Genomic DNA, 26,023 nt, shown 5'->3' with positions numbered 1-26,023 from the left:
CTTTTGGCGAACTGTAGTCGACCCTGTTTTTCAACAGTGGCTCTCTTCCATAAAGCTTTGATTGGTGAAGAACCCAGGCAACAGTTGTATGCAGAGTTTCTCCAATCTCAACTGCTGAAGCTTGAAACTCCTTCAGAGTAGTCATAGGTCTATTGGTGGCCTCTCTTACTAGTCTCCTTCTTGCACGGTCACTCAGTTTGTGAGGACCCCGTCGAAGTGACAGGTTCACTTTCCTGAGTTCACTCTTTCCGCAAGAAAATGTGTCCTATAGACGAACTTTCTCTTCAGACCACAGCGCGGCAGTAATGAGCCTTTGTGATAACTAATCTGGGGGAGAGGGGGGTACAACTTCCGGTACGCTGGCGTGAAACGTCATCTTATCGCCCCGGAACTGTAGGGGAAAGAGAAACAGCATGGCAACTTCGGTGGTGGAGTTTACATCATAAAGAAAAAATAAAGTCTAATCTTTAATGGACATTCTCAATGAATAAACTCTACGAAAACCATATCCTGTAGTTAACGACGTTAGAGAGTTACCTTCTTCGCAAACACATTCCAGTCTGAGAGAAGAGGAGTCGTTGGGTACCACAGCTGTCGGGAAGTTTATTTGCACACGTGGTTTACTATGGCCAAAACCAAGAAGAAATCAGTCACATTTGACTTAGCAAGGTTTGAAGTTTAAAGTTATTGTCCTTGCGGAATCACTGGCACCAACTGGACTGCAGACGTGAACTCGCCAGTTTACGTGAACGTGCAATACTGTTAACGCTATGTTTAAACGTCACTAAAACTCTTGCAGACTTAACGTTAGTTATTTTTTAGATTAAGAATTGGTCTTCATGGAGTAATTCGCACGCTATTCGGTTATTGCAATTGTGTGATTTATATGGTAAATGGTCTTTAAATTAGGGATTACTCCTAACATTCTATCCATACATCCTCAGCAAAGCCGCCAGTGTCAGCGCAATGGACGAGGAGGTGGAGAGCGATGAAGATTTCCTTCCAGATAACGAGAACATCATGAGTGCGAGTGAGGATGAGGTAGGAGAGATTTGGTCTCTTTATATCAGTTGATTGTGTATGAAATGGATGCCAGCCAGATGGAACTGTGCAGTGTCTTTGAGTGTTTAACAGCAGGTAGTGTACTGTGGACTTACTGTTTGGCTGTGTAAAATCAATAGGCATCGGTCTTTTGGTTGGTTGTTTTATCGCTGAGTATTGTGTCTGTGCTCTTGTTCTGATGGTCAGTAGTGGAGACGTGTCTGTGGGATATGCGACCAGAGGCTCAGACCAAACACACTAGCCTCTATGTCTGCTTTCCTTTATTTCCACACTTCATTTTCTGTTAACTTTTCATACATGTGATCCCTGGGAACATGGTCAGTGTGCAAGCCTTTCACTATCTTCTGCTAGTAAATGCTAACATTGATAACCGCTAGCCGGGGTGTGTTGGCTCTAAGCTGTACAGAGAGGATGGGTTTGATTGGGTCTCTGTGTTGGTAACGGGGCGGTGTGATTGGGTCTCTGTGTTGGTAACCGGGCGGTTTGATTGGGTCTCTGTGTTGGTAACGTGGCGGTTGTCTTGGGTCTCTGTGTTGGTAACGGGCGGTGTGCTTGTACACAGGATGCCGGCGACGATGAGCGCACACACATCAAACTCCTGGAGGCCATCAGCGGACTGGGGGGCCGGAGGAGGTAAGGCGTCTCCATGGCAACCATCTGTCACTACCACTGAACCTGGGATTGTCATCATGGGGGCAGTGTTATATCTGGGGAACACATTAGTTTTCAGGTAGCCTCTGTAACTGTGTGTGTGTGTGTGTGTGTGTGTGTGTGTGTGTGTGATCTGTCTTGCTTTCAGGAAGAAGATGAACGAAAGGTCTGAGGCCAGCCTGCAGGTGTCAGAGTTTGGCGTCAACGCAGAGGGTAAAAGCAGAACTAGATTTCCCCTCTTCTGTAAAGGGTTTTCATTTGGCTGGCTGTTGAGATCAGTAGGAGATGAAAGACATGGACATGTGGAGCAGACAGATGATGAGTCAGTGATTTAAGACTCTATGATCTTGACCTGGAGTTCGGACCGTAACTGTGACTCTTGTTTATCTAGACCTGGAGTTCGGACCGTAACTGTGACTCTTGTTTATCTAGACCTGGAGTTCGGACCGTAACCGTGACTCTTGTTAATATTGACCTGGAGTTCGGACCGTAATTGTGACTCTTGATAATCTTGACCTGGAGTTCGGACCGTAATTGTGACTCTTTATAATCTTGACCTGGAGTTCAGACCGTAACTGTGACTCTTGTTAATCTTGCCCTGGAGTTCGGACCGTAATTGTGACTCTTGATAATCTTGACCGGGAGTTCGGACCGTAATTGTGTCTGTTGGGGAATTCCTCCCTGTTAGGTGCGGGCGAGAAGGTGGCGCTCTCAGATCTGCTGAGTTCTGCGACGGAAGCTTCCAGAACCGATGGAACCCTGACGAAGACTCACAGACAGCTGAAGAACCTGGAGAAACAACAGGCTACTCTGGAGCTTCCCCTGAGCCACCAGCAGACAGAAAAAGTACTTATCTCATCTATCCACCTGTCTGTCTGTCTGTCTGTCTCTCTCTCTGTCTCTCTGTCTGCCTGTCTGTCTCTTTATCGGTCTATCTGTTTGTTTATCTTTATATCTGTGTGTCTATCTATCTATCCACCTGTCCGTCTGTCTCTCTGTCTGTCTGTCTATATCTTTTATTTCTTTATCTGTCTCTTTATCTATCTATATATCTGTGTGTCTATCTATCTAACTTTCTGTCTTTCTATTTGTTTCATTATCTGTCTATCTGTATATCTATTTGACTCTTTCTGTAAATTTTTCCCTCTGTCTCTCTATTTGATTTTCTGTCTGTCTTTTGATCTGTCTGTCTGTCTGTTTATGTTAATCGATCGATCAGTCTGTCTTTTGATCTGTCTGTCTGTCTGTTTATGTGAATGGATCGATCAGTCTGTCTGTCTGTCTATGTGAATGGATCTGTCTGTCCTGTCTGTCTGTCTGTCCTGTCTGTCTGTCTGTCTGTCTGTCTGTCTGTCTGTCTGTCTGTCTGTCTGTCTGTCTGTCTGTCTGTCTGTCTGTCTGTCTGTCTGTCCGTCCGTCCGTCCGTCCGTCCGTCCGTCCGTCCGTCGGTCTGTCTGTGGATCTAATCTCAGCTCGTCTTCTCTGTGCTCACGTGCAGATCCAGCGTGAGGCGGCGTTTGAGAAGGCGTCCAAGGAGGTCTCGCGTTGGGAGAGTACCATAGTCCACCAGCAGAGGGCAGAGCAGCTCTTCTTCCCCCTCAACCAGCAGCCTGCCAGGCCCAGACGCATGGAGCAACTCGTCACCAGCTGGAAGGTACACACACGCTCACACACACGCGCACACACGCACGCTAACTCACACACACAACTCACACGCTCACACACACACACACGCACACACACACACGCACGCACACACGCGCTCACACGGGCTCACACTCTAACACACATGCTCACACAAGGAATCACAAACACACATGCTCTCACTCGTACGGATGTACACACACACACGCGCTCACACACTTGCATATATACGGATACACTCAGAGACACTCAAACTTATGTACACAGATACACACACACGCCTACACAGGTGAAATCATCACACATCATTGATCAGATTCAGACGCTGTATTTTTGGTTGGTTGGTTGATTAATGTGTATTAATTCATTGATTGATTGATTGAATCTTTAATTGATTCATTAATTGGTTGATTGACTGATGTGTATTGATCAGACTCAGACGCCACTGGAGCAGGAGGTGTTTGCTCTGCTTCACGCCCACCGGCAGCCGACCTTTGACCCCGTGTTGACCCCCGTGGAGGAGGCGCAGCTCCAAGCCATGAGTCTGGAGGAGGTGGGGGGCCTGTGTGTGTCTCTGTCTGTCTGTCTGTGTGTGTCTGTCTGTCTGTCTGTCTGTGTGTGTCTGTCTGTCTGTCTGTCTGTCTCGCACTCTAACTCTGTCTGTGTGTGTCTATCTCTTTTTTGTGTTGTGTGCGACGTTGAAGTTGTTATGTTTTGATGTTTAATGTTGAATTTGACGTTGTTGTTCTGTTTGATATTGTTGTGTTTAACATTTTTTTTGTTGCTGTGTTTAATGTTGTGGTTAATGTGTAACCTTGTTTTGGTGTTTGTGTTAAATGTTGATGCTGTGTTTAATGTTGTTGTTGCTGTTGTGATTTTGTTCTCCCCAGGCTCAGTTGCGTCGTGCAGAGCTTCAGAAGGCTCGAGCGCTGCAGTCCTACTACGAGGCCAAAGCCAAGAGGGGGAGCAAGATCAAGAGCAAGAAGTGAGTGCAACCCAGTGATGTCATAGGGGGGGTGTGTGTGTGTGCAACCGGGGTCAGGGGTCAAAGAGTTGATCTGGGGGAAATAGATGAAGAGAGAGAAAGAGGAAGAGCAGACTTGACTGAGGTGCTAATGCAAAAACACACATCTGCTTTATTTCCCAACCAGCATACAGGCAAGCACACGCTAACTAGCATACAGGCAAGCACATGCTAACTAGGATACAGGCAAGCACACACTAACTAGCATACAGGCAAGCACACACTAACTAGCATACAGGCAAGCACACACTAACTATCATACAGGCAAGCACATGCTTACTAGGATACAGGCAAGCACACACCAACTAGCATACAGGCAAGCATACGCTTACTTGCATACAGGCAAGCACACACTAACTAGCATACAGGCAAGCACACACTAACTAGCATACAGGCAAGCACACGCTAACTAGCATACAGGCAAGCACACACTAACTAGCATACAGGCAAGCACACACTAACTAGCATACAGGCAAGCACACACTTACTAGCATACAGGCAAGCACACACTAACTAGCATACAGACTAGCACACGCTAACTAGCAGGGGTGGGTGGTGGTTGATTTAAGTTGACCAATAGCAGAGAGTTATGGGCGGTCACTAGTGTGTGTAGTGGCATAACATGATTTTAGTTTCACAAATGCATTCATTATTGTCCATTGTTGTGTGAGGGGGAGGTGTGTTTAATTTGTGTGTTGGTGTGTGTTAAATGTGTGTGTGAAATATGTCAGGTACCATAAGGTGCAGCAGAAGGCCAAGAGGAAAGCCTTCCTGAAGGAGTTTGAGGACCTGTGCAAGAGTGACCCCGAGAGGGCCATGGAGGAACTGCAGAATATGGAGAAAAAACGGATAGAGGTGAGAGAATGATGCAGACAGGCAGGCAGACAGACAGACAGGTAGGATAGAGGCAGGAGAAAGAGACAGTGTAGTGGAGACAGACAGGGTAGAGGGAGGGAGGAAGGGAGAGAAAGAGGGAGGATACACGTAAGTCATTATGACTTTGGGTTTACAAAATTGAGGTTTATACTTTTCGATTTTTATTTGCATTTTATGGAATCTGACTGGACTTTAGCAAACAATTGACAATACACTGTTTTCTACACTGCAGATTGCTCTAGTGCAGGGGTCTCAAACCCAGGCGTGGGCCAATTCCGGCCCCCCCAAGCAATTTTATCCAGCCCGCAAAGTTCGATTGATTTAAACATTTCAAATAAAAAAAGAAGTTCCATTGATTTAAATGTGATTGCTGTAGTGATTGGTGGAGTGATTTCTTTGTTTTGCATTTATTGGGCTTCTTTCAGTATTACCAGTTAGTGTGGCATTAATGTCTCCCTTTTCTCCCCTCTCTCTCTCTGTCTCTCTCTGTCTCTCTCTCTCTCCCTCTCTCTCTCTCGCAGGAGCGCATGTCTCTGAAGCATCAGAACAGCGGGAAATGGGCCAAGTCCAGAGTCATCATGGCCAAATACGACCTGGGGGTGAGTGTGTATGCTGCCTGTGTGTGGATGGTTGTTCTGTTTGAATGTGTGTTAACAGTGTGTGTGTGTTACCGCTGTGTGTGTGTGTGTGAAACGTGTGTGTGTCTGTGCGATGTGTTAAACGTTTGTGTGTGTGTGTGTGTGTGTGTGTGTGTGTGTGTGTGTGCGTGTGTTTGTGCGTGTGTTAAACATGTGTGTTAAACATGTGTGTGTCTGTGCGTGTGTTAAACATGTGTGTCTGTGCGCGTGTTAACCTTTAAGAACGTACGGACACAATGGTGTGACGGCCGCTGATTTTCCGTAAAAACGTACGGTCACACCAGTGTGTTTAGAATGTAGCTACACGAGTATTCCAATGGGTGCGCAACAATGACTGTGTGTGGGCTAGCACTATGGGTCAGTGGCGGAGTGGCCATCGGGAGCACCGTGACTTTTCGGAGTTACTCATCGTAATGGTCCAACAAATATTTATACCACTTTTTGTCTCTCTATATTTCACTCATGATGGATGTTAAACTCACTCTCATTAATCTAGCCTACTGTTTTTGTTTAGCCTCCTATATTGATGTAATTCTTTTTATTCAGACGCTACATAACTTTCATGACCACAAATAAAAATTGGCAGCGTTTTAATTCGTTTTTTTTGCTCATACATTTACGTACAATGGTCTTAGCAAGGGCTCATGGGAAATTTGAGCCAATACGGGACGCGATTTGTTCCGTATTTCCATAAATGTACATATACAAATACACATGTCTGTCACCCACACATCTATGGAAAGCCAAAAATGACATAATTAAAAATAAATATATATGTAAAAATGTGAGTCATAAATAAATAAAATGACTAAAAATGCACCAAAGAAAAGCATTAGAAAAAATATATCATGCAGTTATGTGAATGGAAATGGAAAATGAGTCCTTTTTATTTACTGTTACATTTATTTACGCTTACATTTATTCCCAAATACATTTCTTCCTCCTTTTATTTTTCTATTTATTTACACATTTTTTACCGTACTATTTCCCGTACCGTATTTATTTCTTCTCGCGCCTTTTTACATTTCTTTCTCCTTCATTTACATTTCTGGCTGCATTTATTTCTGGCTGCATTTATTTCCGTATTCATTCTTGTCTCAGTATGCAAATGAGGTGGGCTATCATTGGCCAGCGCACCGTGTCGCTCATTGGTCTCGCTAGGCCTCTGGCCCAAGTGTTGGTGAGAACTGAAAAGCTGTATGGAGAGATCGGAAAAGATTGAAAGCTATTTTGATGCAATTTGAATCACAATTTGTTTTAATGAATCCACCGATCACTTGGAGTATGGTGGCGAGGGAGCTTCGAGGCTCCGCAGAGATGGCTGAGCGTAATAGGATGTCTATGTGGCTGAGACCTTGACTCCAGATTTCTTACCCTGCTCGCTCGCTACAATACGCCAAGATGCCCGCTACCTGTTGTGCAGTGGGATGTAGCAACAAAATAGGGGACGCAAACGTCTCATTTTATAGCTTTGGTGTATAGTACTTTCATTGTAGATGCACGACAGTTCATTTCCACGAGGGATCAATAAAGAGACTATCTATCAACTTTTTGAGAAAGTTAAAGAGCTGCACACATTGCCTTAGAGTTATTACAATCCTCACGTTATGTGTGGCCTGATTTCATGGGTTTGGGTGACAAATCCAGCGATTTTTTTTCTCACTTGTCATTAGGGGGAATATTGTGTTGACAAAGCTCTGCAAAAGCTATCACGTCCTGCAGTTCACGTTACAACCGAGCTGACGAGAGCGGACAAGGATCTCAACTGCTGATGTGCACTGGTTGTGGTTAACTTGCTTAGCTTCTGTTAGCTAAACTAACGGTGCACTGTTTAACTTGGTTAGCTTCCGTTAGCTAAACTAACTGTGCACTGCTTAGCTTCCGTTAGCTAAACAAACTGAACCATGGCAAGCAAAACGATAAACCTCATACGTTAAGGTTGACAGCTTGGGTATATTCAGTGTGTGTGAAGAAGGTGATATGTGTGTGTGAAGGTGACTAACGTGAGTTAGCTGGTTAGCTTGCATAGCTTTGGTTATAAGAATACAGAGCTAGGGGAGAGTGGGGTAAGCAGCTCGACCAATGAGAGAGACGGTGCGCTGGCCAATGATAGCCCACCTCATTTGCATACTGAGACAAGAATGAATACGGAAATAAATGCAGCCAGAAATAAATGCAGCCAGAAATGTAAATGAAGGAGAAAGAAATGTAAAAAGGCGCGAGAAGAAATAAATACGGTACGGGAAATAGTACGGTAAAAAATGTGTAAATAAATAGAAAAATAAAAGGAGGAAGAAATGTATTTGGGAATAAATGTAAGCGTAAATAAATGTAACAGTAAATAAAAAGGACTAATTTTCCATTTCCATTCACATAACTGCATGATATATTTTTTCTAATGCTTTTCTTTGGTGCATTTTTAGTCATTTTATTTATTTATGACTCACATTTTTACATATGTATTTATTTTTAATTATGTCATTTTTGGCTTTCCATACACATCAACACTAAATCTAACAATAATTGTTTGTGAAGTTGATATATGGGAGGTGAAGGGGATGGGTTGGGCACGTTGTGGGCCGGTGCAGTCAGAATAGTCCCGGTGGATTTTTGTGTCCCACTCCGCCCCTGCTATGGGTCAATTGCTAACACGAGCTAACATTGACTGAAGGAGAACAATCTCTCCACATGAGCTTGTTATCATTTTGTTTACTCGGTGTAACTTTTGTAATGATTACATGATTACAAAAGTTACACCGAGTAAACAAATGAATGCTTGTGTGGTACTCGACTATGCATGGCAAGTGCTTTACCTCGAGGGAGTTCGCTGGTTTCATAGCCAGTGTCTTACCACAGTACTGGTAGTCCGTCATTGCCAAGCACAATAAAACAGTGAAACGACTGATTTGTGTTACATTACTTAGCATCAAGGGAAATCTCACGTTCAACGAGGGTTCGTAGGATTAAACATTTCAGCCAAATGTGGTACGTAGAATAGCTGCTAAGTACGCCCTAATGAGCTCTGAATTTCGCGTGCTCTGAATCAGATATGTGCTAAATCCACGAGCTACCTCACTCTGAGCGGCTCCCCAACTGACAGCTCAGTAAACTTTACTCCCTACATCCTCCGTATCATTCATGCACAATAACTACGCAGACACCTTCAACTTGTCCCATTATAATTGCAACTTTATTTGCGCAATATGAGCGCATCCACAGTTTGAAGCGACTGTCACAACACCCGGCATCTCATTCATTCATTCTTCAGAATAAACACGAACATTGAAGCTACGCAAACATTATCTAAAGTTATTAATAAAACAACATAGATTAAATTATAGAAAGTGGACATGTCCGGAAGACCAAAAAGACGCCAGCTCACGGACGAGGAAATCAGGGAGATCTTTTTAGACGTGGGTGAAGATGCTGCTGATGAGCCAGCGCTAAATGAAGCGGACGAGCAGTCATCGGATGAGGAGGATCTGCCGGAGAACCTGACGGCCCTTGATGAAGCCCCAGAGCCAGAGGACAGCGAGGTATTTTCTTGGAGGAAGGGGGACTTCAGGCCAAAAGCCATCCAGTTTTCAGGGCAGTTGTCAGGGTTGAGGAGGCAGCCAGTAAATACCACCAAGGTAGAATGTTTTAAAATGTTTGTCTCCCCCTCAACTCTACAATCTATAGTGACTGAAACCAACGGCTATGCCCAGTCACTAAGGGAACAGTTCAATAATGCTGGGAAGCTAGCGAAATGGGTGGATACATCTGTGGCAGAGATGTACGCCGCCTTCTCTGTTCTGTTCCTCATGGGTCTGGTGAAAAAGCAAAATGTCAGAGATTATTTTACTACCAACCCAATGCTCCTGACTCCATTCTTTGGCACCATTTTTTCCCAGGACCGCTTCCTCCTCCTAATGAGAGCCCTTCATTTTACACCAACAACGTCTCCTGACCCCCTACAGAAAATTCGTTCGGTTTTGACCCTAATTATTCAAAATTTTAATCAGATTTTTTACCCCCACCAAAATTTGTGTATTGATGAGTCAATGGTAAAGTGGAAGGGAAGGCTTTCTTTTAAACAATTTATTCCATCCAAACGTCATCGCTTTGGAATAAAACTATTTGTGTTATGTGATGTAAAAACAGGGTATGTTCAGGACCTCATCATATACACCGGTAAATCAACTGATGTCACTACCATCAGGGGTCTGGGAATGTCGGGGTCAGTCGTCCATGCATTGATGAATCCTTTTTATGGCAAGGGCCATATTTTGTACATAGACAACTGGTATTCCAGTCCTTCCCTTTTTTCCCATCTTTTACACCATGGAACGGGTGCCTGTGGTACAGTGAGGTCCAACAGGAAAGGGATGCCAAAATTTATGGACAGAATGCAGAGGGGTGAGGTTGAGTCCTTCCACAACGGGGATATTCTCGCTACAAAATGGCATGACAAGCGAGATGTGCATACTCTGTCCACAGTACACTGCGAGGGCATGGTGCCGACTGGCAAAGTCAACTATGCCACAGGGGAAACCATCACCAAACCCCTCTGTGTGCGGGACTATAATAAAAATATGGGCGCTGTGGACAACTACGACAGGCGCAACACTTTTGTAGAGTGCGCCAGGAAAACATTTAAGTGGTACAAGAAGCTATTTTTTTTTGTGCTGGATGTGTCTGTGTTTAATAGCTATGTGGTCCACCGTGAGCTAACAGACAGGAGATGCCGTACGCTCGCTTCAGAGAGAATTTGGCACAACAGCTCCTTGAGCAATTCCACTCTGCCAGAAGGCCTTCCAATGGTGGACGTCCACCGATGGACAACCCTGTCCGTCTCTCAGCCTGCCATTTTTCGTCTCTTGTGCCCCAGACAGCTCAGCAGGGTGACCGATCAAGGCGCCGTTGCAGGGTCTGCCAAAAAACTACCAGGCGTCCACAGCGGCGACAGGCCACAAAATATATGTGTGTCCCCTGTGACGTACCACTGTGCGTGACACCTTGCTTTGAAGATTACCACTCCCTGAAGCACTTTTGACTGTACTGTTCCTAAAAAAGATGAAATCAAATCAAATGTTCTATTGTTACTGTTCCTGTGTGTGTGTGTGTGTGTGTGTGTGTGTGTCCATTAATTAAATATTTTGCTGTTGGAAATACTATGCTGAAACTGTCATTCATCATTATCAATAAGAGCGCAATTATCATAGTTGTTATGCTTAGCTCACATTCAATGATTTGGGGGAAAACAATTCAAACTCACAGTTTCAGACATTACTTTTTAGCCATTTACCTTTTTCCCCAAAATCTAAACTGAGTCTATCTGAGATTAGACAACACACGGTAGAAGTAACACGAAGTAAAATTCAGGTTTATGTTTAGGAGTGAGTTTTCCAACAAGCTCTGAAATAGATAGTAGCCTACTAACTACTTTACAGATATCAATTTGTCAACAAAAAACTGGTGTCAACCTAACGCTCTATGCAAAGTCTGTAGGCATTGATTTGCATAAATGACAAGTCTGACGTTTTCTACTATTTTGTATATATGTCCACTTACCAATTGTAAAATCCATGGTTGGATGAGGGTGGAGCTGCAGCTACAACACCTGAACAGAGCCCAGTCTACCTACTCCTGCTGCTCTGAAGGTAACATCAGGGGGGGGGGGGTTCAGAGTGAGGTGTGAGGTGGAGTCCTTCAACCAGCAAAGGGGGGGGGGGGGGGGGGGTTCAGGGATGAGGTGTAAAGGGAGGGGGGGGACGGTGCAGGGATGAGGTGTAGGGGCAAAAGGCCACCAGGAAAGTAAAAGGGATGCCAAAATGCAGAGGGGTGAGGTGAAGTCCTTCAACCAGCAAAGTCCACTATGCCACAGGGGATAGTGTCGTCAAACCCCTGTGTGTGCAGGAGGCAGCCAGAAAATACCTGAGGCAGAAGACAACAAAAAACCCACAGAGAAGTTAATGTCTCAATACGTATTGAATCAAATGATAATCGTCATTGCTCACGCGTGTGTGCATGCACACGTGTTTGTGCGACACGAGCACGTGTAATTAGCCTCTTCTGACAATTAGGGTTACTTGTTTCATGAATCAAAAAGTGCTCTTGAAAAATAATTACCTAAATAATAACCTTTCCTCAAAATTCAGTATACATTTACAAAATCACATTTACTGTTCGACACGTACCATCTCCCCAGAATCAACCTCCTTCTATTTGGGATTGATTACATTAGCTTCACAAAGTAATACTCCGATATGTGCACTAAAATCACCTCGTGAATCACCTTCTCCTCGTTCGCCTCATCTGACTAGCTGTGGATTTGCGCTAAATAGGATGGGCTTGTTTGTTGAACGGATGTAATAAGACGTTTATTTTCTGGACCACATTTTCTTTCACATCTAGCTAGCTCTATTGGCCTTCAATCTGTTCGACATCGATTGTATTCACGTTTGTATTGTTTTTCATTCACACATGTCATTCGCTAGCTAGCTCTATTGGCATACAGACGGTTTGACAGACTATTATAGCCTAAATTACAACTCTGAGGTTTTCTGGATAAATAAATCAGTCATAAGATCACTTACCCTTTGTTGAAGCCATGTGAGGAGAGGAATGGAAAGGAAATGGTTTGTGCCAAGCAGGGTAACGACAAATCCACGTGTGTGGCTGGCTGGAGACGTTGTCATCGTTTCAAACGTGCACGTACCAGTTGGCCTACGTCGTTACGATGACGTCACACGATTGAGAAAGAACCACTTGTTGAGTTAGTCTGACATTAGTAAAATATTTTAGCGAATGCATTGCTGATAAAAACGTGAAGGTAGCACATCAGATCAGGCAAACATTTATAATTTCCTTGCAGCCTTGACAATGACTGTAGAATGTTCCTGTAGAACATTCTGTAGAACATTCGTGAAGGAACCAGAAAAAAAACTCACCCAACTGAGTACGTTGGAAAAATTTAAAACCCACGTTCTTAAAGGTTAAACATGTGTGTGTGTGTGTGTGTCTGCGTGTGTGTTAAACATATGTGTGTGTGTGTTAAACGTCTGTGTGTGTTCTCAGGCACGACAGGCCATGCACGAACAGCTTGAACTCAACCGCCAGCTCACCCACAAGCCCCTCCCATCGTCTGAACTCCAGGACGACAGTGACCATGACGACGATTCCAACAGCGACCCCACTCTGCTCAGTGGCGACCAGACACTGCCCGACATCGTCAACGAGGCATCGGCCAATCAGAAGGAAGGGGCAAATCCCTGGATGAAGATGGCTGTAGTCATGACAACGGCTGAGCAGGAAGAGCCAAAGGGCGTGGCTGACAGGTATGAGGTGCTGTATATGTAGGAGGTGCTCAGTGTTTGGAGGAATATTTGTATCATTAACACTTATGTTTTAGATGTATAGTCATGATTCTGCGAGGCATTGTGATGTCCTAATGTAAATAAATCTTTTTTTATGTTGGTCTTTTGAAGTTCGGAAGAAAATATTAAAGAAGACACTTTGAGAATGAGGCCCATTGTTCTCAACTAAAAATCAGTTATTTGTGGAAAATTAGTTTCAACTTGAAACATTTGGGCGGCCCACCAATGGGAGAAACATTAGAGCTCTATACCAGGGGTTCCCAACCTTTTCGACTCCGAGGCCCAACTTTTCGTATTTGTAACAGGTCGGGGCCCAACAGACACCCCGCTTATTTTAGCGAATCTATATTCCATTAGGCTAATTGAATCTATAATCCATTCATTCTAATTAATAAGCAATTGTTATGTGTGACAAAAAGCAACATCAGCACCTGCCACAGGTGGAAGCCTATAAATAAATAAATAAAAGAAAATCTAACTCTAGATATTGCATCAAAATTGTATTGTGCACCAGAAAACAACATAAATACACACAGAGAACTTAATTGCAGTAGGCCAAGGCCTATTTGTGCAAAGCAAACAAGCAAGGTAATTAAACCAGAAAAGACCCAAAAGATAGCATGTATACTCAAAACAAGTGATGGAACATGCAAACAGGACCACTCATCTAGGCCTAATTAAAATAGGTGATGCTTCAGACATGCAAACAAATAGGTTCAAATTAAGGGTGTGCCAAAATATCGATATTGCGACATATCGCGATATTTCGTCTTGCGGGACGTTATTGATATGCTGACGCCAAATATCGATATTTAAACAATAAACATACAGCCGTTCTAAACAGATTCTCTCACAAAAACCTGCTACAGATTTAATCTACAGAGTCACTACTTCAAGACCCCACATGAGGGCGCTCATGAATTAGAGTGAAGTCCACTGCAGTCAGTGAAAAAAAAAGAAGACGTTAGTATGCTGAAATACCGTAGGTTACTTACGTAGCTTACGTACGTAGGCTAACGTGCTGATGTTAGAAAGTTGGATGAGTGACGCCTCGCAAATCACATCAACCATTATTGATGGTTACAATGATGGTGTTATCGGATAGTGCAGTGTCTATTTCTCGGTAACTTTTGAAAAATCTAAGCGCGAAAACGCTGAAAACATGTACATTTACATACAAAACACGACCGTCAGCGGAGTTGGTCCGCCATCTTTGTTCACATTTTTACCTGCGGAACGTGTCTTCTCTACAGCAGGTGACATAATCAGCTCTCAAAGGAGCTGTCTCACCTCTGAGCATGCTGACCAGTTGCTCTTCCTGAAGAAGAACATGCTGTTTTGAAACGTTTACACATTACAGATTTACCGTTAATCCTCATATAAAGGCCGGGATTCAATTAGAAGCCGGGCTTCAGATAGTAGCCGGGGTCGTGGTCCATACGGACAAATGAAGGCCGGGCCCCGAATACAAGCCGGGGGTAAAATAAAGTAGCCTACCGGTATATTACTGTAGCCTACCAGCATCAGTCCGTCGGCTCAAAAGTAGGCATCACAATTTAATTGAATGCATTTCACAAATACATGTTCTCCTCATGTTTAATATTATATTATATGATATGGTTGGCTAATCTCATGGGCTGTTTGCAATAAAAAAAGAAATTTCCTCACGTAGGACTACTAGGCGAATGTTTAGCCTAAATGCACGTATCGTATAGCCTATTGTTGTTTATCTGTAACGTTTTAGTTGGCTAGGTTACTTTTTCCAGAAGGGATCATAAAGCAGTAATAGACTTGCGTAACTTTGATATTAAATTCAAAGAGATGGTCTATACTGATTGCTGAAGAACATTTGGGAGAAAAAGCAGCAAAGAAGTTTGACATTGACCCGAGACGAATGCTATGACTAGCAGGTGGAGGTAGAAAGAAAGAAAGGCTGATTATAAAACCAGCTCGTTGAATATACAGCCGCGGAAAAAATTAAGAGACCACTTCAAAATTAGCAGTTTCTCTGGTTTTACTATTTATTGGTATGTGTTAAAGTAAAATGTACATTTTTGTTTTATTCTATAACCTACTGGCAACATTCCTACCAAATTTCAAATAAAAATATTGTCATTTAGATCATTTATTTGCAGAAAAATGACAATTGGTCAAAATAGCAAAAAAGATGCAGTGTCTTCAGATCTCGAATAATGCAAAGAAAACAAGCTCATATTCATTTCTAAGCTACACAATACTAATGCTTTAACTTAGGAAGAGTTCAGAAATCAATATTTGGTGGAATAACCTTGATTTAAAATCACAACTTTCATGTGTCTTGGCATGCTCTCCACCAGTCTTTCACATTGCCGTTGGGTGACTTTATGCTACTCCTGGCGCAAGAATTCAAGCAGCTCGGCTTCTTTACATGGCTTGTGACCATCCATCTTCCTCTTGATCACATTTCAGAGTTTTTTTATGGGATTCAGGTCTCGAAATTGGGCTGGCCATGACAGGGTCCTGATCTGGTGATACTCCATCCACACCTTTACTGGCCTGGCTGTGTGGCATGGAGCATTGCCCTGCTGGAAAAAACACTTCTCAGAGTTGGGGAACATTGTCAGAGCAAAAGGAAGCAAGTTTTTCTTCCGGGACAACGTTGTACTTTGCCTGGCTGAGGTTTGTAAAAGACCATAAGGATTGAACCAAAGCGGACTGGATGGTCTCCTAGTTCGTCTTCTCTGATGAGTCCAATTTTCAGCTTTGCCCAACACATGGTCGTCTGATGGTTAGACGGAGACCTGGTGAGGCCTACAAGCCACAGAGTCTCGCACCTACTGTGAAATTGGACTCATCAGAGAAGACGAACTAGGAGACCCTCCAGTCCGCTTTGGTTCAATCCTTATGGTCTTTTACAAACCTCTGCCAGGCAAAGTACAACGTTGTCCCGGAAGAAAAACTTGCTTCCTTTTGCTCTGACAATGTTCCCCAACTCTGAGAAGTGTTTTTTCCAGCAGGGCAATGCTCCATGCCACACAGCCAGGCCAGTAAAGGTGTGGATGGAGTATCACCAGATCAGGACCCTGTCATGGCCAGCCCAATTTCGAGACCTGAATCCCATAAAAAAACCTCTGAAATGTGATCAAGAGGAAGCTGGATGGTCACAAGCCATGTAAAGAAGCCGAGCTGCTTGAATTCTTGCGCCAGGAGTAGCATAAAGTCACCCAACGGCAATGTGAAAGACTGGTGGAGAGCATGCCAAGACACATGAAAGTTGTGATTTTAAATCAAGGTTATTCCACCAAATATTGATTTCTGAACTCTTCCTAAGTTAAAGCATTAGTATTGTGTAGTTTAAAAATGAATATGAGCTTGTTTTCTTTGCATTATTCGAGATCTGAAGACACTGCATATTTTTCGCTATTTTGACGAATTGTCATTTTTCTGCAAATAAATTATCTAAATGACAATATTTTTATTTGAAATTTGGTAGGAATGTTGCCAGTAGGTTATAGAATAAAACAAAAATGTACATTTTACTTTAACACATACCAATAAATAGTAAAACCAGAGAAACTGATAATTTTGAAGTGGTCTCTTAATTTTTTCCGCGGCTGTGTTTTCAGTCCGCGATAAGCATAATAGAGTGTCTAGAAAAATGATTAAATTCAAGGCTTTGGAAATATTTGCCTCCGTGACTGACAGTGGAGACCATAACTCCGATGTTTATTTTTTACGTTGACACACCCTGACCTAAAGCGCTACGCGATGTGCAGGAAGTGTTGAATGCATATGCAATGAATTATATTCGCCTACTGCAATTATGCCCATTATTTAAATAATACAATTATATAACAGAAGATAAGTAAGAAATAAAGGCCTGCCCCTAATACAAGCCTGCCCCAAATAAAGGCCGGTGCGCTGTGCAGCCTAAGTAAATACAAGCCCCGGCCACTATTTGAGGATTTACGGTAGTTGAATTGTACAGAAGTTAAATACTAAGCATAGGTTAAATGCTCTCATAAAACAATTTGATTCTGCTTGTTCAGCAGCACTCTGTCCATTGTTTACAGAAAAGTTGATAACTAAGCACTGAAATATGTTTTCTGCATTTATTTAGTTTTCTAATTTTCTGTTATTTGCAGAAAATATTTTTGAAGCATTACTTTGCATCATTCTGTACACTGTGCTGTACACTTTATTTTACTTGTTTTTTCTTGATTCTTTTTTTTTCGTTGTCTTGGAATTCCCCGCCCCTTCACTGCATTTCATTTGCTCAGTTAGTCTGGCAAACTACTAAATGGAGGTCCACTTCACTCACGTAATTGGACACGCCTTTAACCAATCAGACCAACGATACTATACAACGATACAACGATCGGTAATAAAGCAAACACATATTTTTTCTGTATGAATTGTTTCAGAGCAAGTTTCTGTTCTATTTTCTTTTTTTTTATCACTTAGATTTGTATTGAATTTACAGAGCATACAATAGAACACAGAAAATAAGAAAGAAAAACAGAAAAGAAAGACAGGAAACAAAACAAAGCAAAAATTAACATAAAAAACATACAACTTGTGGGATAGTACATTGGTAGATAAAAATTACAAATTTTTAGTATGTGCCTTGTAAACATAGATAAAGTGTCCACTTTTGCCACCTCTTTACAAGCAAGTCATGCCTCAACTCTAGCATACGAGTTAACCTCTCCATTGCATAAAGTTATTTTATAGTGTCCATCCACTGATTCTGGGAAGGAGACTCAGATTTATACCAGTTCCGAGTTATTGTTTTCCTAGCTGCTGTAAGGAGTATCTTGGTCAAGTACCGATCCTCTGGTAGTATATCAGCTGTAATGTGGCCCAAGTACAAGATGGTACATGTCAGAGGTATTCCATACCCTAGTACAGCAATAAGTACAGCATGTGCCCTTTCCCAAAAACATTTAACCCCCCCACAGCTCCAAAAAATGTGTGTGTGATTGGCGTTCAGTGAACCACATTGTCGCCAACAAGGCTGGTGTGATATGGATTTCTTACTCTGGATCTTAGGTGTAATAAAAAATCAAATCAAATTTTTCCAATTGAAGACCCTCCGCAGGTGAGACCTTGTGGAGGTATGTTGGGTTTCACACATCTCAAACCTTTCCGTTCTATTTTCAAAGAAAACTTGCCTTTGAAATCATCCGAGACAGCCGCGAGAGCAGTTTATAGTTTGCTGTGCTTTTCTCTTAGGTTTCGCTTTTGATTCTAGACGTGGTTATTTTAAATCCGCCAATGGCGCGCCAGGTAGCCAAAAGCCAGTTTGTGATTGGTCCCAGAGATCCTGAGAATGCTGTAATGAACGGCTGTGCAATCTTTGCCAGACCCTTTTCAGAGGCAAAATCAAATTGGCCGGAGAAGAGGGGCGGGATTTCCCAGACTAGTTTTTTCGTGCAATTCATGTGAAATTCATGTGTAATTCATGTGAAATGGATTCAGTGCAATTAATACATTCTGAATTTCTTCAGTGACAGAGATATCGTGATGTATCGTGGGTGAAATGTCTTGCAATATATCGATAATCGCAGAATCGCTGTATCGTGATATTATCGTTATCGTGGGTAAAATATCGTGATATTATCGTATCGTGGGGTACCTAGTGATACCCAGCCCTAGTTCAAATAGGTCAATATAATGATTAGAATAATTTAAATAATGATTTAAATCTGTGGCTGCAATCTATAATCAACATAAATAGCACCATCATTCCTGGGCAGTTTGAGTTGGTAGCTGTCCACAGAAAAGAATAACCACTCCAATGATAACTGACAAAAACAGCACTAATGCAACTTTACTTACGTCCGTCGAATCCGATACATCTGCAAGTAATCACTTCAGACAGCGTGTATTTTAGACACTGTTGTTTAATGGTATTTTTTTCGTGCTCTCGCCGTCAAGAAAGGAATATATGCGAAACACAATGCTGCCACTCGACGGTAAATGGTAACAATTATCCCCTGAAGCAATTCGGAACACCTCAGTCAGCCCACCGTATTCAACTATGTTGAAGAGCCGACAGTCACCACCAACCCAAACTGATACAGCGTTGATAACCTTTTTACGGACTGGTAGTTATTTTCCTAGAAACGTAGTGGAGTGTGATTGGCAACCATCTAACCTGGGGTTGCTTTCTGTCGGGTGCTTTTGCATTAAGGTGATAACTTAAAGACGAGTTGCTTCTGTGACAGCTAAATTCAGCTTGACAAATGCTACATTCAACTTTAGATTTGTCGATTGTTCCGTCATTTGGCCTCTTAAACAGAAACTTTCCGCCAAACAATCCCTCAGCTCTACATCTTTCACTACCATCTCGGTCACTCCTGCCTAACTGATTGCAGGCACAATCCGGTTTAATGTCATTGGTCAACGCACACCGGAAGTAAACAAAGTTGCGTCAACTGCATTAAAATATTTGTATCACATTAATCTCGGCCACAATATTATCATAGATGTACGCGTTAACTTTGACGCCCTTAATTAATATTGTTATCAATTTAAAATCAGTTACTCGCTCCGCGGCCCACCAATGGGGAAAAAAAAAATCTAAACTATTTTCGCGCCCCATGGATAGTGCTCCGCGACCACCCTGCTCTATACTGTAGTGCCTGATGCCTAGTCCTCCAGTGTCTGTCAGGTCGTCTAACCCTCCGTCTCTGTGTTTCTGTCCGTCTGTGTCTCTGTCCGTCTGTGTGTCTGTGTCTCTGTGTCTATGTGTGTCTGTGTCTGTCTGTGTCTCTGTCTATCTGTCTCTCTGTCCGTCTGTGTGTCGGTGTCTCTGTCTGTCTGTGTCTCTGTCTGTCTGTCTGTCCTACTGTGTGTCTGTGTTTCTGTCCATCTGTGTCTCTGTCCCTCTGTGTCTCTGTTTTGACCGTAGTGAAACTCCGGAGGCTTCCATGTCGGGACGAGGGGATGCTGTTGAAGTGGGAGAAGAGCGGGAGGAGGAGGAGACGGAGGAGGAGAGGCTGCTGGGAGAGTTTGCCCGCCGACGGCAGCTGAGGAAGACTAACGATGAAGAGGAGGACAAGGAGGCCAGGCAGACGACTGGTGTGTGTGTGTAAACGTGTGTGTGTGTGTGTGTGTGCGTGCCTGCGTGTGATGGTGTGTGTGTGCGTGCGTGTTTGTGTTTGCGTGTGTGTGGGTGTGTGGTCTGAGGTAAAGTGCTAAAACATCTCTCTCCCCTATCAGAGGCTTCACAGACCGCGGTAGCTGCCGCAGCCTCCCTATCCAGAGCTGACGGTAGCGATGATGATGGTGATGGTGATGAAGATGAAGAAGACCAGATGGATGAAGCAGCTGCATCTGAACTCAATGCTCTCTTTGGACGCCTGGCCAAGCAGGGACAACAGGGTGCTGCACCCTTGGTGACAGCGAGACCCGCTTCCTGCGCAGAGCTGCTGGATGAGGACACCACACGAGTCCGCACGCTAGAGGAGGCGGAGCTACTGGCAGAGACTCACAATGACACCGCCCCCTTGGTATGATTGGCTGAACATCATGTCTGTCTGTCGCTCCCGTGGTATGATTAGCTGATCTGTCAGATATGATGGGTGTCTGTCTGTCTGTCATCATTGACATTTGGATTAAGTGTCTGATTATTGAGGTGTGTGTGTGTGTGTGTGTGTATGTGTGTGGTGGTGTGTGATCATCGTTTGTGTACTAATTATCATTATCAATTGGTTATTGGTGTTCGTTTGATTATTGGTTGTGTACTGATTGGTGTGTGTTTGTGTATTTGTGATTATTGCTTGTGTGTTGAGTATCATGGCTGCTGATTGGGTGATTATTGCCTGTGTGTTGAGTATGGTGGCTGCTGGTTGGATGATTATTGCTTGTGTGTTGAGTATCGTGGCTGCTGGTTGGATGATTATTGCTTGTGTGTTGAGTATCGTGGCTGCTGATTGGGTGATTATTGCTTGTGTGTTGAGTATCGTGTCGGCTGATTGGGTGATTATGGCTTGTGTGTTGAGTATCGTGGCTGCTGATTGGTTGATGATTGCTGCTCTGTTGGCCCCAGGTGGAGTTGGAGGGAGCTGCACCAGGGCATGATGTGGATGACCCCGCCCCTAAGGGGAAAGGTCACAAGAAGGTCATCGACCCAGATCAGGTGCTGACCAAGCAAGCCAGGAACATCCGTGTTCTCATGACAACGCCGGCCATAGAGGATGCTGAGGATGAGGTGAGAGTGAGAGATGGATCTTATGGGAAGGACAGGTGGCGGGCTGACTCGCATATAGGGTCTGATCCCTTCAGTGTGTGGGTGTGTTTGTGTGTGTGTGTGTGAGAGAGAGAGAGCTCTCATGTAGGATCTGATCCCTTCCGTGTGTCACAGGCGCTAGCCAATCAGATCATATTTATTCTCACGTCTAAAGAGCGCGAAGCTCAAAAAATAAAAAATGATGGCGGCCCCAAACTCCGTAGATGGTCGTATTTGAACCTTAAAGTGGTTTGCTTGACTTTTTTTGCTTAGAAATTTTTAAGTTACCGGGAAATAGACACTACAATGTGAAAACCCTGTTATTGTAACTGAAAAATACATCTGAGGGGACTAGCGAGGTGTGTGAGCCAGCTATCTAATGTTAGTATGCTACTACCCACAAGGTAAACAGCTCGTTAGCGGCTTGATTGGTTTGTTGACCTGTCAATCTCACTATAACGTCTCCGTTATCAACACAACCCCATGTGCCAGACTCCTCAGTCATCCTTTGGATTAACGCATTCCAACGCAACAATGTGAGTGCACCGTCACCCGACCAATGAAATAGATTCTCTCTGCTTTGGGCTGCAGCCCACCCCTATTCTGGTCCACAGTCGAGTCAGAGGGTGATGTCACACCGATGCTTCTCCACGGAGAACAAACCAAAACCCGGCAACAGTTAGGAAAGTTAGATCTGAGCTTGTATCCAGCATCAGTTAGGAAAGTTAGATCTGAGCTTGTATTCAGCATCAGTTAGGGAAGTTAGATGCCTAGGGTTAACCCCGACCCTGACCCTGACCCTATCCCTGACCCCAGGCTAAAGAGGTTAGAGGGGTCAGACGGAGAGAGCGTGTCATGGATCACATGATCACGATGGTTGTTCTTTTCATCCTCAGGCGCTGGACGAACAGACAGACATGATTCGTGAGGCTTTTGCAGGAGATGATGTCGTCTCTGACTTCCTGAAGGAGAAGCGGAAACAGGAACAGGAGGGGCGACCCAAAGATGTCGACCTATCACTGCCCGGCTGGGGTGAGTGGGGCGGGGTCGGCATCCAGACCAAGAAACAGAAACGCAAACGCAGTCGGTAAGGGGTGTTCGTGTGTCAGCTGACCAACAGGAAGTGATGTCATTCGACCTGTCATATGACCTCCCTCACAGTACTAATGCTGATGTCATTTTTCAGCTTCCTGAGGAAAGCTCCGCCTACTGCCCCCAGGAAAGACCGGAAGCTTCCGGCCGTCATCATTTCAGAGAAGCGTGATGCCTCTGTCGCCGCCCACCAGGTGAGGGCTGGAACTGCAGGTGGGGCAATCGCCCCCTCTCCTGCTCCCGTTAAGCTTCTCATTGCTTCATATCGTCTGTGAACATAATATGATAGAAATAAGAAACTTCTTAGTAGGGTTGTCACGATACCAAAATTATGACTTCGATACTATACCTGCCATAAATATTATGACATACCATACCACAAATACGATACAATACTGGTATATTTATCTATGATGGTAATAAATAAAACATCTGTAAGGTTCCCTTTTTTACCAGCCAGTTCCTGCCCAGCTTTTTGAACACTTAACAAACGGCATTCATGGAATAATAATTTTACTTTAACTAAAAATAAAAAGAATTAGCTCAAGATACACACACACACACACACACACCAAACACAGGGCATCTGGTGCACACACACACACACTAGCTACAGACACTAAACACAGGGCATCTGGTGCACACACACACACACACACACACACACACACAGTCACACATACTAGCTACAGACACCAAACACAGGGCATCTGGTGCTTGTGCATAATTGGATGTTGCAGTTTCAATGCTACTGTAATGTCCACGTCAAATCAATAAATCAGTAAGATGTACAAATACTAAGGCTGTCAACGTTAACGCGTTAATCTTGCGATTAATGTGGCAGCGATTAATGTGATACAATATTTTAACGCAACTTAAAAAATGCCTTTATATGGACAGGACAGTAAAGTAACCAATGGTTTCATAATCGGTTCATGTATGAACCTATCACAGAAGCAACTCGTCTTTAAGTCATCACCTTAATGCAAAGCACCTGACAGAAAGCAGTCCCAGGTTAGATGGTTGCCAACCCACACTCCACGACTTCTCTAGGAGAATAACTAGACCAGTCCGTAAAAAGGTTACCATTTGGGTTGCCGGTGACCGTCGGCCCATCAATATAGTTGAGGACAGTGGGCTGATTTAGGTGATTTGAATTGCTTCAGGGGACAATTCTTACGATTTACCGTTGAGGGGCACCATTGGGTTTAAAAAAAAAAATACAATTAATACAAGTGTCTAAGTACACGTCTAAGTACACGCTGTCTGAAGTGATTTCTCATTAATTTATGAGATTTAATACATTTCAAAATGTGCGATTAATTACTTAATAATTTTCCTCAATCTATTGACAGCCCATGATGCCTGTTTTGACTGAGACCTCTCCACATATTTCTCTTCACTCACTCTTCTCATCTCTCTCTCTCCTCTCTCCACATATTTCTCTTCACTCACTCTTCTCATCTCTCTCTCTCCTCCTCTCTCCATATATTTCTCTCCACTCACTCTTCTCCTCTCTCTCTCCTCTGTCTCCAGGTGAGCCAGCTTCCATTCCCCTTTGAGAACCCTAGCCAGTTTGAGCGGAGCATCCGTTCCCCTCTCGGTTCTACGTGGAACCCGGAGTTGGCCGTGAGGAAGCTGACGGCTCCTCGGATCGTGACGAAGGCGGGGTCCATCATCGAGCCCATCTCCCGGGACGACGTCATGCCGGCTAAGGCAGGGGCAGGCAAGCGCCGCGGCGCCCCTGACATCCAGCTAGGTGGCGACGGCGAGCGCAGGGGGGGGCACCACAGACCAGGAGCCAAGAAGAAGAAGCACAAGAAATGAACCCCCCCCCCACACACACACACACACATACACACACACACACACACACACACACACACACTCCATCCCTAGTCATAGGAAAACAAGTGTGTCCTCGTGGATATTAACATGGTCTGGACTCTGATGGGCGTTTGTATGTTGACCCTAACCGTGACATTAACCCCGGAACCCTTCCACCAAACTGACAACCCTCCCACATGAAGATTGTAACTATGGACACAGAGGAGTTTTCCAGTTGGCGTGGTGTGCTGCATCTTCAGTCCGTCTAAGGTGTCGGGAAGGAATTATGTTGCCACAGAAACGGTATAAACTGTAAAGTACACATCAGGCTGTGAATCATTAAAACAGATTGTGACGCATCACATCACGTCATTAGGTGTGTGTTTTCTTTTATGAATCTACTGATGAAGTTTGGGAGGTATGGGTGATGAGAAACTGATGGCGTTTTGGGGACTTTGGTGGGAGTTGGTGATGTTTAATCTACCGCACCTGGGGTTGAGTAAGTAAAGCTCTACTCTGTAGCCAGTAGACTGGACCTCTAGGTAACCTCAGTGTTGCGAGAAAACTGAGCAGACACCAGATTGGACTTAGTGATAGTCTTGAGTCAGGACCAGAGTGATGAGTCTTTATGGACGGGACCAGAGTGATAGACTTTAGTCAGGACCAGAGTGATGAGTCTTTATTGACGGGACCAGAATGGTCCCAATTTGCTCGAGGAGACAAACACTCATCTGCTCATTTATTCAAAGACAGGTTTTAATCAACAGGCAAATAATTTATTTGGAAATAACAATTTAGAAAATCAACCTTACAGTGCTTTTGATTATATGAAATTCTCTGAATGTGTACACATGACATGTCCCAACCCGTGATCTCTCCCCAGTTATTCCAGTTTCCACTTTAAAGCTACAGTTACTCAAGCGTGTATTTTAATCATTTATATTTAGGATTTCAAAACATTATGAAGACTCATACCATTTAATGAAAAGGATTCAAAAGTCAAAAGTATTTTTTGGTGTTTGAATTTCCCTTAAAGATCTCACCCAAACATAATCTCTTGATCCCAGTGATAAATTATGAGATTGTGAAATTATGAATATTAATTATGATAATATACAAATCTGATTTCAGGCAACATAACGTTGTTGTTGTTCACATTGGTAGAAGGCCAAACTGAAGAGCTGTATTAGCTGAAGTCATCGGCAGCTTAGGGGCTACAAACACACACACCTACTTAAGGCTCAAAGTGGAGGCCAAATAAATATGACTTAAATAAAATATCTTCTTCTCAGAACATTACTCCATGAGGAACCTCCTGGGAGGCGGAGCTAATGCAGTAAGGCACAGCTGGCTCTGGAAGTGTGCGTGTGTGTGTGTGTCTGCTGAAACACTCAGGGTGTGTGTGTGTGTCTGCTGAAACACTCAGGGTGGGTGTGTGTGTGTGTCTGCTGAAACACTCTGGGTGGATGCGTGTGTGTCTGCTGAAACACTCCGGATGGGGGTGTGTGTGTGTGTGTGTGCTCAGCCTTGGCTTCTAGGACCGGTCTGACCAATCACGAATCTCCATGGAATTTACAAATGACTTCCTGTTTTGGAGGCAATGATCAACACGTTTCCATGGTTACGCCTTTATGGC

General features: G+C 43.7%; 2 protein-coding genes across 3 annotated transcripts in view; one reads left to right on the top strand and one right to left on the bottom strand.

The window, feature by feature from the left end:
• The first annotated feature begins 404 nt into the window (after positions 1-404).
• Positions 405-24,699, top strand: LOC308362310 (U3 small nucleolar RNA-associated protein 14 homolog C). 2 transcript variants are annotated; one of them, XR_013968581.1, is made up of 17 exons: positions 405-669; positions 945-1,041; positions 1,625-1,695; positions 1,862-1,926; positions 2,402-2,559; positions 3,212-3,367; positions 3,791-3,910; positions 4,248-4,342; positions 5,113-5,236; positions 5,779-5,856; positions 12,955-13,214; positions 20,149-20,318; positions 20,460-20,749; positions 21,289-21,450; positions 22,365-22,500; positions 22,655-22,754; positions 24,097-24,116. XR_013968581.1 is itself a non-coding variant. In XM_080834907.1 (17 exons), exons 1-17 carry the CDS (start codon positions 626-628, stop codon positions 24,385-24,387), a joined length of 2,472 nt encoding a protein of 823 aa, XP_080691033.1. In that variant the 5' UTR covers positions 405-625; the 3' UTR covers positions 24,388-24,699. The 2 variants fall into 2 exon arrangements, 1 of the variants encoding a protein (XP_080691033.1); XM_080834907.1 differs by having other exon boundaries at positions 22,365-22,555; positions 24,097-24,699.
• A 529-nt stretch (positions 24,700-25,228) lies between these two features.
• b4galt4 (UDP-Gal:betaGlcNAc beta 1,4- galactosyltransferase, polypeptide 4) overlaps positions 25,229-26,023 on the bottom strand; it is a 10,624-nt gene continuing 9,829 nt past the window's right edge. The window contains exon 9 of the mRNA XM_080833747.1: positions 25,229-26,023. This exon is cut by the window's right edge and continues 1,541 nt beyond it. The gene's annotated coding sequence lies outside the window, so the exon portion shown is untranslated.

This window comes from Sprattus sprattus (genome assembly GCF_963457725.1).
Source record: "Sprattus sprattus genome assembly, chromosome: 1".
Classification (NCBI taxonomy): domain Eukaryota; kingdom Metazoa; phylum Chordata; class Actinopteri; order Clupeiformes; family Clupeidae; genus Sprattus; species Sprattus sprattus.
The sequence above is the reverse complement of the archived record's forward strand: the minus strand, read 5'-3'. Positions and strand labels throughout refer to the sequence as shown.

What these genes read in the sequence shown, in the direction of transcription:
- LOC308362310 (XM_080834907.1), top strand. Translation starts at nt 626, where the DNA reads ATGGCCAAAACCAAGAAGAAATCAGTCACATTTGACTTAGCAAG. An exon ending in GTTTGGCGTCAACGCAGAGG is followed by an intron (nt 1,927 to 2,401) that starts GTAAAAGCAGAA and finishes CCTCCCTGTTAG; the next exon opens with GTGCGGGCGAGAAGGTGGCG. An exon ending in AAGCCATGAGTCTGGAGGAG is followed by an intron (nt 3,911 to 4,247) that starts GTGGGGGGCCTG and finishes TGTTCTCCCCAG; the next exon opens with GCTCAGTTGCGTCGTGCAGA.